This window comes from Protopterus annectens, chromosome 9.part0 (genome assembly GCF_019279795.1).
Source record: "Protopterus annectens isolate FY-2018-M chromosome 9.part0, PAN1.0, whole genome shotgun sequence".
NCBI classification, from domain to species: domain Eukaryota; kingdom Metazoa; phylum Chordata; order Ceratodontiformes; family Protopteridae; genus Protopterus; species Protopterus annectens.
The window spans coordinates 447,758,056-447,776,396 of NC_056743.1; the positions used below are offsets into that span (position 1 = coordinate 447,758,056).

At 41.4% G+C, this 18,341-nt stretch overlaps 1 protein-coding gene across 1 annotated transcript in view; it reads right to left on the reverse strand.

Annotated features, from left to right (window-relative positions):
* The window catches only part of KAT6A (lysine acetyltransferase 6A), a gene marked incomplete in the record, with an annotated part of 2,696,607 nt that overhangs the window by 2,237,702 nt on the left and 440,564 nt on the right, over window positions 1-18,341 (reverse strand). The window contains 1 exon segment of the mRNA XM_044082986.1: window positions 7,998-8,106. Within this exon segment, the coding sequence (XP_043938921.1) occupies window positions 7,998-8,106 (109 nt within the window).

The window sequence follows — 18,341 nt, forward strand, 5'->3', positions numbered from 1 at the left end:
TAGTCTTTGGGCTACTCTCAACCTAAGAAATGATGCAAAACTCTCACCATGGAATCTCCATGACATCTACATCCCATGCCCCCAAAAAGGAAATATATTTGCATAATGCTTGCTTAGTAAATAAAACCTACAGGCAAGCTTGAACAATTTCCCCACATTTCTGCCACTTCTAAAGTCTATCAATAAAAATGTTGTCTCAATACTGATTCACAGAAAACTCTTTCGGAATTAGAAAAGCTAAGGAAGATCTAGATGGGTGGCTTCATAAGACTCACTGCAGTAGTCTAACCCTTGTTAGACCACTAATAAAAGTTTGCTTAAGCATCAGTTATTTCAACAATCAGGACTATTTACTGGTCAGGGACTGAACCTTAACCCAGAGCTCTAATATAAGCTAAGATCTGAATCTCCTTTTGATGCTCTTCTTAACATAAATATAAATGACCTATTTTATCTATACAGAGTATTGTATCCAAGCAAAAGCTCCACTTTCCTCTCCCTCACAGGAAATATGGTAAAGAATTGACTTTCTCTCAAAATCCACAAATAAATATGATCTGGAATGCAAAAATGCACCATGGTTCATTTTCTGATCACATCCTTATATATCACTGATTATATAACCATATGTTTATCATATGAATGATACAATTTCATATGGTCATAAGCCCCAAACCTAACTGGAGACTCAAACCACTGTTACTAAAATAAACTGGTACACTCAAAAAGGTACAGTTGTGTACACTTACCATAAATGTTGATGTTAGAGTGTATTCACTGTTGCAGTCATTACATCTGGGTAATCTGCTGGCAGGTTGCCCTCAGTCAGCCTGATTAAGTCTTGGGTCCTGCGTCGGTTGCTGTCCCTTCTTCCATGACGTCAGGGGTATAAAACATGCAGCCGACACCATTTTATCAGTTTTTCTTGCCCCAGATGTCAGGTGCCCCCCTAATGGGTAGCAAATAAGATTAACAAAATTATACCTCCAACCAAAAGCAAATACACCAAAAAGGCTTTTAAGTATAGTAAAAGAAATTAATAGCCAGAGAAAAATAGGGGTCTGGGAGGGAGGGTAACCAGGACTGCAACAGTGAATACAATCGAACATCTACATTTATGCCAAGTGTACACAAATGTACTATGTTCTTCGTGTTTCACTGTTGCAGTCATTACATTTGGGTAGATTCCCAAAGCTATGGTTAGGAGGAGGAGTTCATACAGCATTAGGGCCAGCTATAAGGCACTGCAAGACAGCAGTGGCAAAGCCAGCTCTGGATTTAGAGAAAATTGGTAAATAATAATGCTTGGTGAAAGTATGTACAGAACTTCAGGTAGCAGCTTCTAGAATATCCCTAGTAGGAACCCCTCTGAGAAAGGCTGCAGAAGTAGATGCAGCCCTGGTGGAATGAGATCCGATCCCCTGGGGGATAGGTTTTCCATGATGCTTACAGCAGAAATTAATGCAATGGCTTATCCATTTAGAAATGGTTTGTTTTTAAATAGTCTTCCCCTCTGCCCCTGCAGTAAATGCTACCAGCAATTGTTCAGGTTTTCTTCGAGATTTTGTGCTGTCCAAGTACAACTTAAGTTGTCTGTGCACATACAAGGAATGCAGAATCCATTCCCCTTTGTTTTGTGGATTAGGAAAGAAGGCTGGCAAATTAATGGACTGATTAAGAGCAACACTGAAAACCACCTTGGGCATGAAGGATGGATTGGTCCTCAGAGATACCCTGTCCGCATGAAATATGACGAAAGGCTCCACAGCCATAAGGGCTTGTAATTTAGATTTCCTTCTAGCTGAAGTGATAGGAAGGCTGTTTTCCAAGAAATTTTAAGTCTGCAGTAGCAGCTGGCGCATAAGGAGGTAGAGTGAGTTTCTCCAAAACAAAGTTAAGGGTCCCAAAGGTAGGAGCTCTCCTAGGTGGTCTAAAGGTTTTTGCCCCTCCGAGATGCTGCTTGAGCAGAGGATGAGAGAAGAGGGGTGATTCTGTGTTATAGCTGAGGCTTGGATTTTAATGGAGGAAAAAGACATGCCCTTGTGAAGCATCTCAGTTAAGTATTGCAAAATCTGAGTTAAATTGGGCGCTGCTGTGCTCATCCCTAAAGATTGGTTCCAGGCAGAGAATCTTTTCAATTTGTCAGCATAAGATTTTCTAGTACTAGGTTTCCTCGCCACCAAGATGCCATCCATCACAGGTTTGCTGAGGGATGATAAGGGTGAATTTAAGTGATCAGCCAGGCTGCAAAGTTCAATGCTGGAAGCTGAGGGTGCAGAATTTGGTTCTTCTGCTGAGATAGCAGGCAAGGGGTCTGAGGCAGGTGCCATGGAGATATTTTTGACACACCGCGCAAGAGGGGGTACCAGTGTTGGCACGGCCAGTCTGGAGCAATCAAAATCGTCCTTGGTTTGTCCTGTTTGACTTTTAGTAGAACTTTGGAGAGAAAAGGCAGAAGGGGAAGGCATACACTGATAGTTTTTTTCAGATGAAGGACAGAGCATCCACTTTCCAGCCTTGTTTGTGGGGAGTCCTTGTGCAAAACTTATCCAACTGGTAGTTCTGTGGGGAGGCAAATAGATCTGTGTCCGGGCTCCCCCATTTGGTTGTCAACATGTTGAAAATCCACGGTTCCAGTTTCCAATCGTGTAGGTCCATGAGATTTCTGCTTAGTCTGTCTGCCAGTACATTCAATTTTCCTGGCAGGAATTGAGCTTGTAGGTGCACTTGGTAGCTCAAGGCTGTGTTCCACAATGCCATGGCTAGTCTGCAGAGGGGGTAGGAATGTGTACCCCCCCCTGCTTATGTACCACATAACCTTGGTGTTGTCTGTCTTTACCATTAGTTGTCCTGGAAGAATGTAGTCCTTGAGCATTCTGTACAGCTAACATTTATTTTTGCTTGATATGTAGCTGCATTTGATTTGGGTTCCATTTGCCCTGAATGCACTTACCTATCAGGGGAGCCCCCCATGCATAGTCTGATACATCTGTAGTTAGGGTTTTGGCAGCAGGGGGTAGTGTGAATGGTAGTCCCTTGTTTTGGTGGTATGCAAGCACTACATATGTATCCCAGGTCCTTCCTTAAATAAAAACAATTTTTTAATTCTGTTCAGTTAAAAACGACAAATTGCCTACTTCAAAGTACTGGTTCAAACATTAATAACACTTTCCTCGGAGCAAATTTCTTGTTATAGTAACTTGGCTCAATATGATGAGAAATTACTCATTCATTGGAAATCACTTCCAGCTACCTTTCTTCCTTGAGTGCAAAACCTCCACTCACTTCATTTTCGTATGGTGAAGGCGTACTCCCTAGGCTAGAGCTTGTTCACTTTATTTTTTCACTTGTTTGAAGTAGGTTACCAAATGAATTTGCTTTTCTGGCGTGAGGAAAGACATCTGGGCAGTTGTATTCAAGCTTGCACCCAGGAATGTAATCTGTTGACAGGGTACCAGTTGTGATTTCTTTTTGTTTATGGTGTACCCCAGACAAGTTAGAACCCTTTTTACAAATGCCAGATTTAAAAGTATGCCCTGATTTTCTGCCTGCATTAGACAATCGTCCAGGTATGGATATATCTGAATATTTCTTGGCCTGCAAAATGCAATTACTGGAGCCAGGTACTTTGTGAATACCCTGGGTGCAGTAGACAAGCCAAAGGACAGTGCAGAGAACTGATAATGCAAGTAGCCTGCTTTGAAGTGTAGGTATCTTTTTGCAAGATTCCCTGATTGGGATGTGCAGGTATGCTTCTTTTAAATCTAGAGTTGCCAACCAGGCATCTTTGCCTAGCATAGGAAGTAACTGGTGAATTGTTAGCATCTTGAATTTTGGAATCTCCAGAAAGGTGCTTAGAGTAGACAAGTCCAGGACTGGACACCATGATTTGTCTTTTCTAGGTACCAGAAAAAGCCTGGAATAGAAACATTTTCCCTTTTCCTCTTCTGGTACCAGTTGAATAGCCCATATGTTTAAGAGGGAAAGTACTTGTTTTTGAGCCGCTGCCTACTGATTTGGGGACAGGTTTGGCCACCCATTTGGTGTTGGCAACGTGTGGAAATGAAATCTGTATCCGTGGGACACTATATTTAAAACCCATTTGTCCTGGGTTATGAGTTCCCAGTTCTCTGTATGAAGAGCAATCTTTCCTTCCAAAGGGGTGGTTAAAAGATAAGTGCTTTGAAATTTCAAAAGGAAGTCACTGAGACTGTTTACCATAGGAGGGTCGTCTTGTTATTTCCTGATTTGGAAGTGGAGGCCCCCCTCACTGCTTAGTTCTGAGGGTCCCCTGGGACTGAAACCTGGGGTTTTTGCTGTGTCTGGGTTTGGCTTGAGAAGATCTGGAAAGGATCAATTCTTAGTAGGCCAGTGCCTACTAAATCTGGGAGGTTGCACTTGTAAAAAAAATCTTAACAGTTTGCATAGATTTAGTTTTATCTTCCATCTTTTTAAGAACTTCTTCAGCCTTAATGCCAAACAGGCGGTCCTGATTTATAGGAGCATCCAACAATTTAGCTTTAACATGATCAGGCAAATATTGCTCCTCAAGTCTAGCATGCCTTCTAAGCACAGACCCAGTAAAAGCAGCCCTGCAAGAGGCCTCTAAAGAATCAAAACCACACTGCAAAGTATATTTTCCAACTTGTTCAGCAGAATGCATTAAATCCTGTAAATCTTTATTTTCCACACAGTCAGGAATCAACATCATTTTCAGTTTAAGCAGTCCAATAATATTCTGTTGATATTTTAACATATGAAATTGGCAGTTTAAAGCTCTGATTGCCAAGGCTGCAGAAGTATAAACCTTTTTACCCCATCTATCCAGCGCCCTGGAGTCTCTATCAGAAGGAGTAGGATTTTTAGCAGTAGAAGCCTTAATGCCCTGGGCCCCCCTGATAAATGGTTTCTGGATCTGCAACCGGATTTTTAAAAAGGAACTTGTGGGACTCAGGAACCCTGTAGTATCTGTCTGGTTTACTAGGAGCCGGAGGCAGGGAATCGGGGGCCATACTGGATTCCGAAAACACATCAGCAATGTCTAGCACAGGAGGCATAGCCAAAGGCCTAAGCTGAGGAAGAAAGAGGAAATCCCTAAGCCTCTTTTTTGAATCTGAAAATTCCTGGCTTTCCCAGTGGAAATACTCCCTTAAAGTACGTAAAGTTTCCCCAAAAGAAAAATCCTCAGGAGGGGAAGTAGAGGGAATGGAACCCTCTGCATCCGAATCCTCATAAGTAGGTATGGACAAATCCAGGTCATTAGAAGAGTCAGAAGAAACAGAAACTTGATCAGAAGATTCATAATCAAGCTCAGCCCTGGGCCTCGGGGGGGGGGGGGGGTTGACTACCCCTGATTACAGTGATTAGATCTTCAGCCATTTTTATCATTTGTTTTTTTTTAGGCATAGGGGCCTGAACATGTGGCCTGGGTATCATTTTGTTAGACATGGATCAAGATTTAGGCCTTAGTAACGAAGGCGGTGTCGATTTAATATGCAAGTCTGTAGGCCTGAAAACACCCTTAGAAGCCTGTGCCTGCACAGCGGTTCTGGACCCATCCAAGGTAAAGACATCCACAGGTTCCATAGGTGAAGTATCTCGCGGCATACCGGACTCCGAATGGGTCTGAGCAGAGGCCTGCGAATCAGAAGTAGTGGGTATCAGGGGCTGCAAAAGTGCCACACTGAGTACTGGCGAACTGGCGACTGGCTTAGGAGAAGAGTTATCGGCAGTTTTGGACCTTGGCGGTCTGTCTCTGTCTTTATCTGCGTTTTTTTCAGAATCCCGGTAGTTGGATGGCTAACCGATGACATTTCTGGATAATTAAACAGAGAACAGAAATATTTAGAGGCAAAAATATACCAACGGATAGTGCGCTGATTAAATAAAGCACAAAACTAACAGCAAGGTACGTTGTGGTCAGGGCCTAGGCAAGGAATACAGTACGAGTGAAAATCTTTATGAGGTAATTTGCTTTCCACAAGTAATGGAATTATTAACTTTTACTGACCTCGGTAAGGAGCAAGAAAAAGTTTCCCCAACGGGGTACTTAGCTTTAAGTTGAAGACTTTGGTTCTGAAACTCGAAAATGAAAATTTCAGGAGTTGGCCGACCAGCACTTGTGAACTGCATCTGCTTCGGGCACCGCACAGCAAGAAAGACTGATGTAATGGCGTCGGCTGCATGTTTTATACTCCTGATGACCTGACGTCATGAAAGAAGGGACAGCAACTGACGCAGGACCCAAGACTTTGATAATCAGGCCAACTGAGGGCAACCTGCCAGCAGATGTATGTATGTAATGTAATGACTGCAACAGTGAAACACGAACATCTTACAAGTATAGCATAAAATAAGGTCTGAGCCAAACATAAATGAGGGTGATTTGAGACTAAAAACAAGCAGTCCTTTTACAGAATGTAAAGAAAACAGTGACCCTCCCAAATCCCATTATATGTTAATGGCATGGAAATTCAAAGTTATTTCTTTATGTCTGGTACGAGTCATACAAAGTATTATGAGAAAGAGAAAGGGATGAGGGAGTACAAGATCACATTGATTCTTCAAGCTCTATTGGTAGCCATGTCGTGGAAAACAGGCTAAAATAACAACTAAATCACTTAAGATTGATTTTGAAGTATTAAAATAGGTCGGGAAACAGTGTGAACAAAAACTTTTTTTTATTTTTAGTTTTAGGGTGTTGTTTTCCTTTAATGCCATACTGCAAAACTTCAAACTTAGAATTTGATATTTTGTTTTAAGTAAACGTGGGCACCCAATTGTAAGTGATAAATATATTACAGTTGTGAATCCCTCCATCTGTGCCACTGGTGACTAATACGAGAATGGACTCTGGCTACTGATAAGGCTGGTTTCAGTGTGCAGAATGGGATGAAGTGAAAGGCAAGGGTTTGGGAACTGGATGCCTATGCATCCTCTGGTGGAAACTAAGGAACTTCATTACTGTCCCAGGATTACCCGACATGATCGATGTCCTGAAGTCATTGGCTATATGACTGGCAGCCACACAAGTGACTGTGCCTAGGCTCAATGCAACTACTCTTTTGGATCTCTCACAGTTTGTGTTTAGTACAGTGTGACTGCTGAGGTCAACTACTGAAGGGTTAATATCCAGGGTACCAAGTAAGGGCATTTGATGTCTCCAGGAGTGGATGAGCAGGGAATCAAGAGGGGGCCAGCCTGAGGCTGTTTGGAGTCTGAGAGAGTGCATAAAGTTAACGGTCTACTGCCAAGTGGTAACAAGTAATCAGTGATGTAAATGACACAGTCTTGATGCATTAAAAATGGAGCTCTGACAAATGGGTTGAACAAAACATTGCAGCATCTGATTCTACAGTTAAGGAAAGTGACTTCTCTTGGTGTTCTATACAGTTATCCTGATAGTTTGACCGCCAACTGCAAAATTTCATTTTATGTCAACTGAAACATTTCCTTTTACCCCATCAGCAAAGAGAAATATCTGCTCTAATAACCTCCGTCAAGTAGATTGACAATTAAAGCATCACTAACTCACTTAGTTTTAAAGGACCTTCTCCCTTACAGGGAAGTTTTATTTACTTGTTCTGGCTTCATTTTCTGCACCACTTCGCTTCTTAAAGTCATTTGGATGATCTAAACCATGCTACGGTAGAAGGCAAATATGCAAAGAAGAGCATCACTCCCACCTCTTTATGTTGCACTGCAGTGACAGCAATCTAACACAGCTGTATGCACCAACGACAAATGTGATATGCATCACTGACAGAGTCCGTTGAGAAAGACTTAAGTCACAGGTGATCATGCTTTGTACAAATAAAATGCAAACTGGTGGCCAACCAAACTAGCACAACAATTACATAAATCATTTTATCAGCTACTGCAGCAAATCAGCAGCAGTGCCAACTTCCATTCAAAAACTTAACAGACATCCCATAACATATGCAATTTCAATGACTGGATATACTTAACCCCCTTACCGGTCCTTAAAATTTACATACCACTGTTGCCGCAGTCCGCACAGGAGATCAACTCCTCTGGCTTCTTCTCCCGATTCTGCTCTTTTGTACCCAGACAGAAACTACAGATTGGGATTGGATCAGCAACAGGCTGCAAAAAAGAAAACTATAACATTACTTAAGCATATCTTTCCAAACCTAGCAACTGAAGAAATGGAAAAACAAAAGACAAAATTATCAGCAAACGGTATTACAAACGTTTACAGTGTTTGTAATTTATACTTGCTAACCACCATAGATCACTGATCCACATAGGCATTTTTATCCTCTGGTCACCAACTCTACCTTGCTCAGTCTCACACAGTTAGGTAAATAGAGAGTGAAGGAATCAAACCTACTACTACAAGCAGCAGCTCATTGCCTTAATTCTCTGCATTGGCAGACTACGTTCTCCCATACTCTATCAAAACTGCTTTACAGAAAATGGGAGGATTTCAGTGAAATTTGCAAAATTTAGTTAATCTTACAACAAAATGCTGAAATAGGTGGCATTCGGAATTCAGTCAACTTAAGAATGTGACAGTAAATTTGAAAGCTGAAAAAATGAGTATCAAATAAAAAAAAATCATTCTCCAATACCTGCTTTACCCTAATAAGGGTCACAGGGAGCTAAAGCTTACCCCTTGTAACTAAAAGGCACAAGGCAGACAATACCAAAGCACAGTTAGGAGATTAACCAATTCACAGATCTGTATACTTCTATAAAAGGAAAGAACCTCAGCTCTGACACTATTTTCTATTTACATCAACAACCCCCACCGCTTTTAAGTCACATTTTCTACAGTGATTTGTTTTCCAACCCAGGTTCAATTATTTAAGCAACCCTTATTACACTCAAAATGGTTAGCTTAATGAAAAAATAAAAATCGGGCCCATTGCAAAGGGAGGTCCTGTACCCCCCTCCAGCTGCAAATACCTCAGATTACTATAACATGCGTGTAGTCTATGCTACATTTTCTCTTCTGAATGAATGTGGTCTCTTACATTATTTCTCAACTGGACAATGCATTCTGTCACATTAGATTTGATGCTTCAAAACACACCCAGTTGTAATATACTAATATCAGGATAAGAAAAACGGCTGGGGGGAGTCACCTCCACCTGTCCCATAATGAATCTAAGCAATTGTTTTGTTAAAGACTTGAGGTACAGAGGACAGCACTCTGTATTGCACCTTGCTTTACACACCAACAAACATGAAAATTAATATAAAGAAGCAAAGGTCTACTCTACTGTGAAAGTGGACTGTTACCCACTGGAAGTGCAAAAGCCACAAAAAAGTCCACAAACTATGAAAGCTAAAGCTTAATTTACTCACTATACCAGATCAAGAGCATCTGTGTAATGGCATTATAACTTTTTATAGGCTTCACATGCACCCCAACAGAGGAAGCAGTGCTGCCAACCTCCCACCATTGCTATTTACAAATACTATGAGATCACTGCACCTCTGAGTAATGGGAGTACTCAAAGTACTGCAACTTCAAACTTCTAAGTACTCTACTTCTCACACAGTGTCTTCTGAGGCTTGCAACTGCATTCTCTGGAATAATGACAGAAATCCAAGATCACATTTATACTGCAATGACACTGAGAAAACAAAGTAAACATCTAATCAAAGCTTTCAAATGAGTACGTTAAATTATCTATATACAGGGACTCACTGCACTGCATTTTATTTTATAACAGCTCACCAAATACTCTGATTCAAAGTTACAGCAGTTGAAGCCTAGATAAAACTGTAAACTAACAGGCAGGTTTTGACCATTAGGCTGTGCAAGTAATAAGGGATGCCCACTTCTACAATCTCTGCCCAAACACCGCTTTACAAAGTTGAACAAAATCCCAACCCATTAATAACACTGCAACAACTGACAGGGACACCTACTTCAATCATCTGTAAGCCATTTCATCACTTGGAATATATTTTTTTTTTTTTTAAATAAAATAACCTTGCTTTTCAAAGACACGTGTCCAGAAATTCTACCCACACAGCACTCTAAACCCTGTACAACAACAAAAAGTCTCATCAGTCAATGTGTGGCTATGCTCAGCACACTAGTTAGAGCAAGCTACATTTGTTAAGACACCATCCCCAAGAAAAAATATGGTAGGCATGCTCAGTCAATGCCGCAGTCCTGTATATTCTGCACGGAGTACATGCATAAAAAAATATACTTTCCATATTTATATTACTTGTGCAGAAATTGAGTGTAATACAGTCAATGTCACGTGTGGCATATGCAAGGAATAGGTTATTAGCTGGAAAACTGTAATGCTGTGGATAATGTGAAGGCTTCCAGAAAAAAAATGTTTGGTAAAGCAGTTAAGAATTTTAGCTATATTTTAATATCAGAATATTGAAAAAAAAAAAACACTGCCATTATATACACATTAATACAAATTAAGACGTCAGAAAAGCAATGGGATATTGCAAAAGCTTTTGACAGAGTTAGTCATGAGGCAATGTAGAAAAACAGACTGCAATATCAGTGAAAACAGTAAAAGTTACAAAGACATGTTATGAACGTTTTGGAGTAATAACTGTAAATGGGTGGCTTGGCAGGGAAAAATAACTACAAATAGAAAGGGGAGTGAAGCAAGGTTACCCCTAAAGCATGTACCAGTTTTGGTAATAAATGTTATAAACCAAAGCTGTGAATATGGTTTTAATAATACAGCATGGGAGATGAATAGTGACAATAAAGTACCAATATGTATGTCACACACAAATGACGGATTGGAATTACAAGAACTTAGGTATGGATAAATGAACCCCAGGAAACTGAAATTATGCAGAGGAAAAAGTAGGACTTGCTGATTTAGACATGGAATAAAACAAGAAAAATATGAAAGAATGAGTGAATATGACCGTGAAAAAAATGGAAGCAGTAAGGAATCTGACAGCATGATGGAAAATTTTTCTAATAACAAATGCACCTTTTTAAAGCCAGCCCTAAATACCTAAAGTATTACTGAAATTAGCAAAACTGGGTGAAATTGTAAGGGTTTCCAAGTAAAACGTAAAAAAGATTTATTTTTCTTGGGGTACAAGATTAAATCTGAGAAGTTATAACAGAAATGGACTTAAATTTGAAAACCCTACTGTACACCTGGCATCTATACATATGCTTTGAATAATTAAAAATGTTAATATTGTGGGGGGTGCTAAATGCGAGATAAGGCATCAATACACAGGAAAAAAAAAAAAGGAATATATGGATAAAACAGTTACGGAAAACAGATATGATATTGAGAAAGTAGCAGCATAATATAATGGAGAACTATTTAATATAGCCACAGAAAGAATTAAAGGAAAGACATTAAAAAGCTACATGTGAAAAAAGGAAAATCTGAAAATTTTTATAAAGCAAGTGACTGTTGCTTTTAATGTTGTTGTCTCTTTCGGCTTTTCCTGGTTAAGGGTTGCCACAGCGGAACTCTGGTCTGCTAATGATTAGCAGTAGATTTTTACGTGCAGAGTTGCCGGCCCTGAAGCACAACCTTCAACGAAGGTACGCCTATTCACGCATTTTCCACACAGAAGACGCTCTGAGAATGGAACAGGACAACATCTTACTGTGAGGAGACAATGCTACCGCAGCACCACCACCACAGTTAGATGAAATATAAATTGTTGGAAGAAAAAAACAATGTTAAAAAGCAAAGAAGAAAAGTACAGTTTTGTACCTACCATAAATGTAGATGTTCGAGTGCTAATACAGCTGCAGTCATAACAGATGGGTTCTCCTGCCATCAGGCGGGTCCTCGGTCGGCCGAATTCCAAAGTCTAGGTCCGGCGTTGGTTGTCGTCGCTTTCTTTCCTGACGTCAGTGCGACAGGGGTATACAAGACACAGCCGACACCATTTTCTTCAGTCTTTCTTGCCCCAGATGTCAGGTGCCCCCAGAAGGAAGGCAATATATATATATATATATATATATATATATATATATATATATATATATATATATATATATATATATATATATATATATATATATATATATATATATTACATATATATATATATATATATATATATATATAGATATATATAGATATATATAATATATAAACATGCATTGCAATATAATCAAAAACCAGTAGTTGCAAGCAAATACACCATAGAAGGATAACCCAATTAAGTTGTGAGATGAGGAGTTAGCCACTAGGTCTGTACCCAGAGGGGAAGGAGGGAGGGAAACCTGGACTGCAGCTGTATTAGCACTCGAACATCTACATTTATGGTAGGTACAAAACTGTACTATGTTCATCGTGCATACAGCTGCAGTCATAACAGATGGGTAGAATCCCAAAGCTACGCACAGGGTGGTAGGCACTAGGTGGAACTGGGAGGAGCCAGAATGCCCTGCAACACAGCAGTGGCAAAGCCTGCTCTAGTTTTGGAGTATAAAGGTAGGTGGTAGTGTTTAGTGAAGGTATGCACAGAACTCCAAGTGGCTGCCACCAAAATATCTTTGGTAGGGACTCCTCTGAGGAAGGCTGAAGAGGTAGCTGTGGCCCTTGTGGAGTGGGGTCTGATGCCTGCAGGTACAGATTTACCATTAAAGGAGTAACAAAACCGTATGCAGTGGCCTATCCATTTTGAAATAGTCTGTTTGGAAATTGGCTTCCCTTGAGCCCCTACAGCATAGGACACAAAGAGTTGTTCTGATTTCCTGAAAGGCTTTGTTCTGTCCAAATAGTAACATTGCTGTCTATGGATGTCTAAGGAATGTAGCAGCCTTTCCCCTTTGTTTTGAGGATTGGGGTAAAAGGTAGGTAAGTGTATGGCCTGATTTAAAGCTACCCTGGATACTACCTTAGGCATAAATGACGGGTTGGTTCATAGGGAAACCCTGTCCTGATGGAAGATGAGAAAGTGCTGCACAGCCATGAGGGCTTGTAGTTCCGAAACCCTACGAGCTGAGGTAATGGCCAGAAGGAAAGCTGTTTTCCAGGAAAAATATTGCAAATCTATTGAGGCAGCTGGCTCAAAGGGAGGCAATGTTAATTTTTCTAGAATAATGGTGGATCAGTGTTGTATTCAGCAGAAATGGCTGAGGCATGGATTTTGATGGAGGAAAATCAAAGTCCACTGTTCAACAGCTCAGCTAGATACTGTAATATCTGAGGTAAATTCAGTTTTCTAGGATCCTGGCCTTTTTTCCTCATTCCAAGTGCAAAACAGTTTCCATTTTGCGGAGTAAGCCTTTCTAGTAGATGGCCTTCTGGCCTCCAAAATGACATCCTGCACCTCCTTGGAGAGTAGGGACTGTTGTGGTGTTAAGGAATTTTCCATGCAGCCAGATTGAGTGTTTTCAGCTGACTGTGAAGAGTTTTGTAGCTGTGCTGAGTCAGCAGAAGAGGCATTAGAGGTAGGGTCCAGGGAGGAGTATGTGTTAGGCTCCTCAGGAGTGGGTACCAGTGTTGTCTTGGCCAGTCTGGAGCAATCAGTATCATCTTCGGTCTGTCTGCTCTTGCTTTCAAGAGCACCTTGGGCAGAAGAGGCAAAGGTGGGAAGGCGTAAACTGTCCGTGCTGCCTAACTGAAAGAAAGGGTGTCCACTCTCCAGGCCTTTGAATGGAATGTCCTTGAGCAGAATTTTGTCAATTGATGATTCCTGTGGGAGGCAAAGAGATCTATGTCTGGCCTTCCCCACGCTTGGATTTTCTTTGTAAACACTTGAGGATGCAACTTCCATTCGTGCGGGTCTGTCATACTTCTGCTTAGATTGTGTGCCAGCGTGTTTTCCAAACCTGGCAGGTACTGTGCTTGAAGTTCGATTTGCCATTCCAGAGCCAAGTTCCAAAGTGACATGGCCAGCCTGCACAGGGGGTATGAATGTGTTCCTCCTTGTTTATGTACCACATTACTGTGGTGTTGTCTGTTCTTATCAATAATTGCCCTGGATGCAGGAGGTCCTTGAAAGCTGTAATTGCATGCATCACTGCTAGCATTTCCTTTTGATTGATGTGAAGGTGCTTTCCCTTTTGGGACCATTTGCCCTGAATGCACCTGTCTGTCATGTGTGCCCCCCAGGCGTAGTCTTAAGAGTCTGTTGTGATGACTTGATTTGCTTGAGGCTTGCAGAATGGTAGACCTGTGTTTGTTTGGCATGCTTGGGTCCACCATAGAAATTCCTTTTGCAAACATGGGATTGGTGGTATTATTGTTTCCAAACTGTGACTGTGTTGAGACCATAGGTTTTTTAGGTACCATTGAAGTTTCCTCATATGCAACTTTGCACATGGGATTAGAAGAATGCAAGATGCCATGAAGCCCAGAGCCTGCAGGATTTTCCTTGCAGTTAGCCTGGTACAATTTGCTAGTACTTTGAAGTACTGAGTTAGTTGCCCCTGTTTTTCTGGCGTAAGATAGGCCATCTGGGTGTTTGTGTCCAAGTTGGCACCCAGGAAAATTATTTTCTGAGATGGTGTTAGCCTGGATTTCTCTTTGTTGACTGTGTATCCCAGAGAATTCAATAACCGTGTTACATAAGCCAGATGTTCCAGAAGTATGTGTTTGCTGTCCGCTTGGATAAGGCAATCGTCCAAATAAGGGTAAATTTGTATCCCTTGAAGTCTGCAGTAGGCAATTACTGATGCCAGGCATTTTGTGAATACTCTGGGCGCAGTAGATAAGCCAAAGGGCAATGCAGAGAATTGATAGTGGATTGAACCTGCAAGAAATCTGAGGTATCTTCTGCAGTTTTGTCTGATTGGGACATGCAGGTATGCCTCCTTTAGGTCCAATGTTACCAGCCAAGACTCCTTGCCCAGCATGGGAAGAAGCTGCTGTAATGTGAGCATCTTGAATTTTGGTACGAGTAGAAATGTGTTTAGGATGGAGAAGTCCAAAATGGGTCTCCAATCGGTTCCCTTCCTTGGTACCAGGAATAGTCTGGAACAAAAACCTTGACCTTGTTCGAGAGTAGGCACCTCTTGAATAGCTTTCATGTCCATGAGCTTTGAAATTTGTATTTGAGCCTCTGCCCTCTGATTGTGTGGCAGGTTCGGCATGCGTCTCATTTTTGGAAGTGTGTGAAAATGAAATCTGTAGCCTCTGTTTACAATGTCCAGGATCCATTTGTCTGTTGTGATAATATGCCAATTTTTTGAAAATAATGTCAGTTTTCCTCCCAAGGGTGCTGCCATCTGAGACTTGCTTGGCATGCAAAGGGGAAAGTCATTGGGTTCGTTTCCTGTATTGTTGTGCACGGTCTTCGCCACCTCTTGGTGCTGGAGTTTGCCATTGTCTGCCTCTATATGATCCTTGAGATTGTCCACTGCCCCTTGGGCGCCTGTATCTACCTCTTTGGGGCTTGTCCGTGGCTGGAAAGGACCAGTTTTTTGAAGGCCAATTTCTGCTAAAACGTGGTGGTTGTACCTGTAGAAAGGCTTTGACAGTTTGCATAGATTTAGCTTTTTCTTCCATTTTCCGTAGTATCTCCTCAGCATTAGTACCAAATAATACATCCTTTTGTAAAGGAGCATCTAGTAGTTTAGCTTTAACATGATCAGGCAAGGTTTGTTCCCTAAGCCAGGCATGTCTACGAATGACTGATCCTGTAACAGCAGCTCTACTTGAGGCCTCTAGAGCATCATAGCCACATTGTAATGTGTGTTTACCCACTTGTTCTGCACTATGCATCATATCCTGCAACTCCTTCAAATCTGGTTGTTCAGGTTGTGACATTTTATTCCTTAACTGTGATAACAGAAACTGCTGATATTTAAGCATATGGAGCTGACAATTTAAGGCCCTCATGGCTAGGGTGGCAGAGCTATATACCCTTTTTCCCCACCTTTCTAAAGATCTAGACTCTCTTTCGGAAGGTAATGGGTTCTTAGCAGTAGAGGCCTTCATTCCCTCGGGGCCTTGAGAAATGGTTTCAGGGTCAGCATTATGGCTTTTGTAAAGAAATTGGTGTGAGTTAGGAACTCTGTAGTACCTATCAGGCTTGACTGGGGCAGGAGGCAGGGAATCCGGATTAAGGCAAGCCTCCAAGTAAACATCATCAAGTATGCCCAGGACAGGAGGTATCGCCAGAGGTCTGTGCTGAGGTAGCAAAAGAAATTCCCTAAGTCTTTTCTTGGATTCTGAAAAATCTTGGCCTTCCCAATGGAAGTGTTCCCTGAAGTGTTCCCTCAAGGTATGCAAGGTTTCCCCGAAAGAAAAATCCTCTGGGGGAGATACAGAAGGAATGAACTGCTCTGCATCAGAATCTTCAAAGGGAGAGTACGAGTACTCCTCTTCATCAGAATGTTCTGAAATAATAGAGCCCTGGTCAGAAGAGGGATAATCTTCCTCCACTCTGGGTCTCTTGTCCGGAGGGGGTTGGGAACCCCTGATAAGAGTAATTAAATCCTCAGCCATTTTGAGCATCTGCTTTTTAGGCATGGGGCCTGGAGATGGGCCCTGTGCAACAGGCCTCTTGGGATGCATGGCTGATTTGGACTTAGTAAAGGCCTTTATGGAAAAGGAAGATGAGGGTCTGAAGACACCATGGGTGGAAGTGGACCTGTCCACATTAAGAGGCTCAACACTCACAGTGGCTTCAGTAGCTGTAGTCAGGGTATGGGCCGAGGTACCTGCGGTCTCAGTTACAGAAGACCCCGCCAGAGAAGTGTCGTCGGTAGTCAGGGGCTGCGTAGGCGCTTCGCTGAGAACCGGACCACGTGTAGCCGGTTTTGGCGTGGTGTTAGTCTTTGTCCTTGCGTTTTTTTGGACAAAACTGTAGGCGGAGTCTCCGACATTTTATAATCAAAAGCTTTACCAAAAAAGTGCTGGGCGAACTCCGCCCGACGCTTAATAGTGCGTTTATTGAAAGTAGCACAAAAGCGACAGCCCGAGACGTTGTGGTCTGGGCCTAAACAAGGTAAACAGAGGAAATGGAAATCCTTATGCGGTATTTGCTTCCCACAAGAAATACAATTGTTAACTTTGTCTGACATCGGTTTGAGGCAAGAAAAGTTTCCCAAACGGGGTACTTAGCTTTAAAGAAGACTTCGGTTTCCAAATTTTCGTAATTTCAGGAGCTGGCCGACTGGCACTTGCGAACTGCTTATGCTTCGGGCACCGTGCGGCAAAAAAAGACTGAAAAAAATGGCGTCGGCTGTGTCTTATATACCCCTGTCGCACTGACGTCAGGAAAGAAAGCGACGACAACCGACGCCGGACCTAGACTTTGGAATTCGGCCGACCGAGGACCCGACTGACGGCAGGAGAACCCATCTGTTATGACTGCAGCTGTATGCACGATGAACATCTACAGAACATTTTTGCCAGAACTGTATAAATAAAATATTTTGGGAAATTTTAAAAAATACAGATGGCATGGATTTTATTTATTTAATTTTACATTTGTTGACCGGGCTAGTCTAGCTGGATATATGTCCATTTTCAGTAGAGGCCCGGGGAGAAAAGCTCCAAAAGTCATTACAAGTTAGAGAATAGGCAATACAAGATTAAAATTTATAAAACAGAGCTAGTTAATACACATAATACACAAATATGATAGGAGCAAAAACCAAAAGTGTAATCATATGATGCATTAAAAACAAAAAAATTTTTTTTTTTTATTACGAAAGTCATACAGTGTATATGTGATAGCATATATCTAAATAGATGTTATGAAGAGGAAGAGCTATCAGGATACAGGAAGAAGAGAAAGAATCATGTAAGAAGCAAAGAGAGAGAAAGAAGGAAAGTTAATCAGGGTTGGTGCAGGAACAAAGCCAGTGTTTATTAAGATGCATTTTCAGTTGCGTTTTAAAAAGTGGAAGAGGACAAAGATGAGATATCAGAGGGAAGTTTGTTCCACATTTTTCCAACAGAGTTGGAAAAGAGGGAGTCACCTGCAGAGTTTTTGGGTTTGGGTATATTAATCAGTAGTTTGTTAGAACGTAGATGTTTCAGGTTATTGTATGGTGAAATTAGGTTAGAGAGTACTGGTATTTTAGTTAGTTGGTACAGGATCTTGTGAGTCATTAAGAGCTGTTGAAGTACAAGCTGGTTAGGGAGTTCAAGCCAACCTAGTTGTCTTAGGTTCGGACAGTGGTGAGTTCTAAATGGGGATCCTGTAGCAAATCTAGCAATATTATAGTAAGATGTAGCTAGTTTCTTAAGGCTGTTTTTGGAGAGATTAGTGTAAATGGGGGAAGCATATAAAAGAGTAGAGATTAGGTGAGATCTGGCTAATGTGGTCTTTGCTATGGGTGTAAGGAAGGGATTGATTCTATAAAGGGATCCTATTTTTTTATTAACTAATTTTACTGTATTGTTGATACGAGTGTCAAAGTGGAGTTTATTGTCCATAGT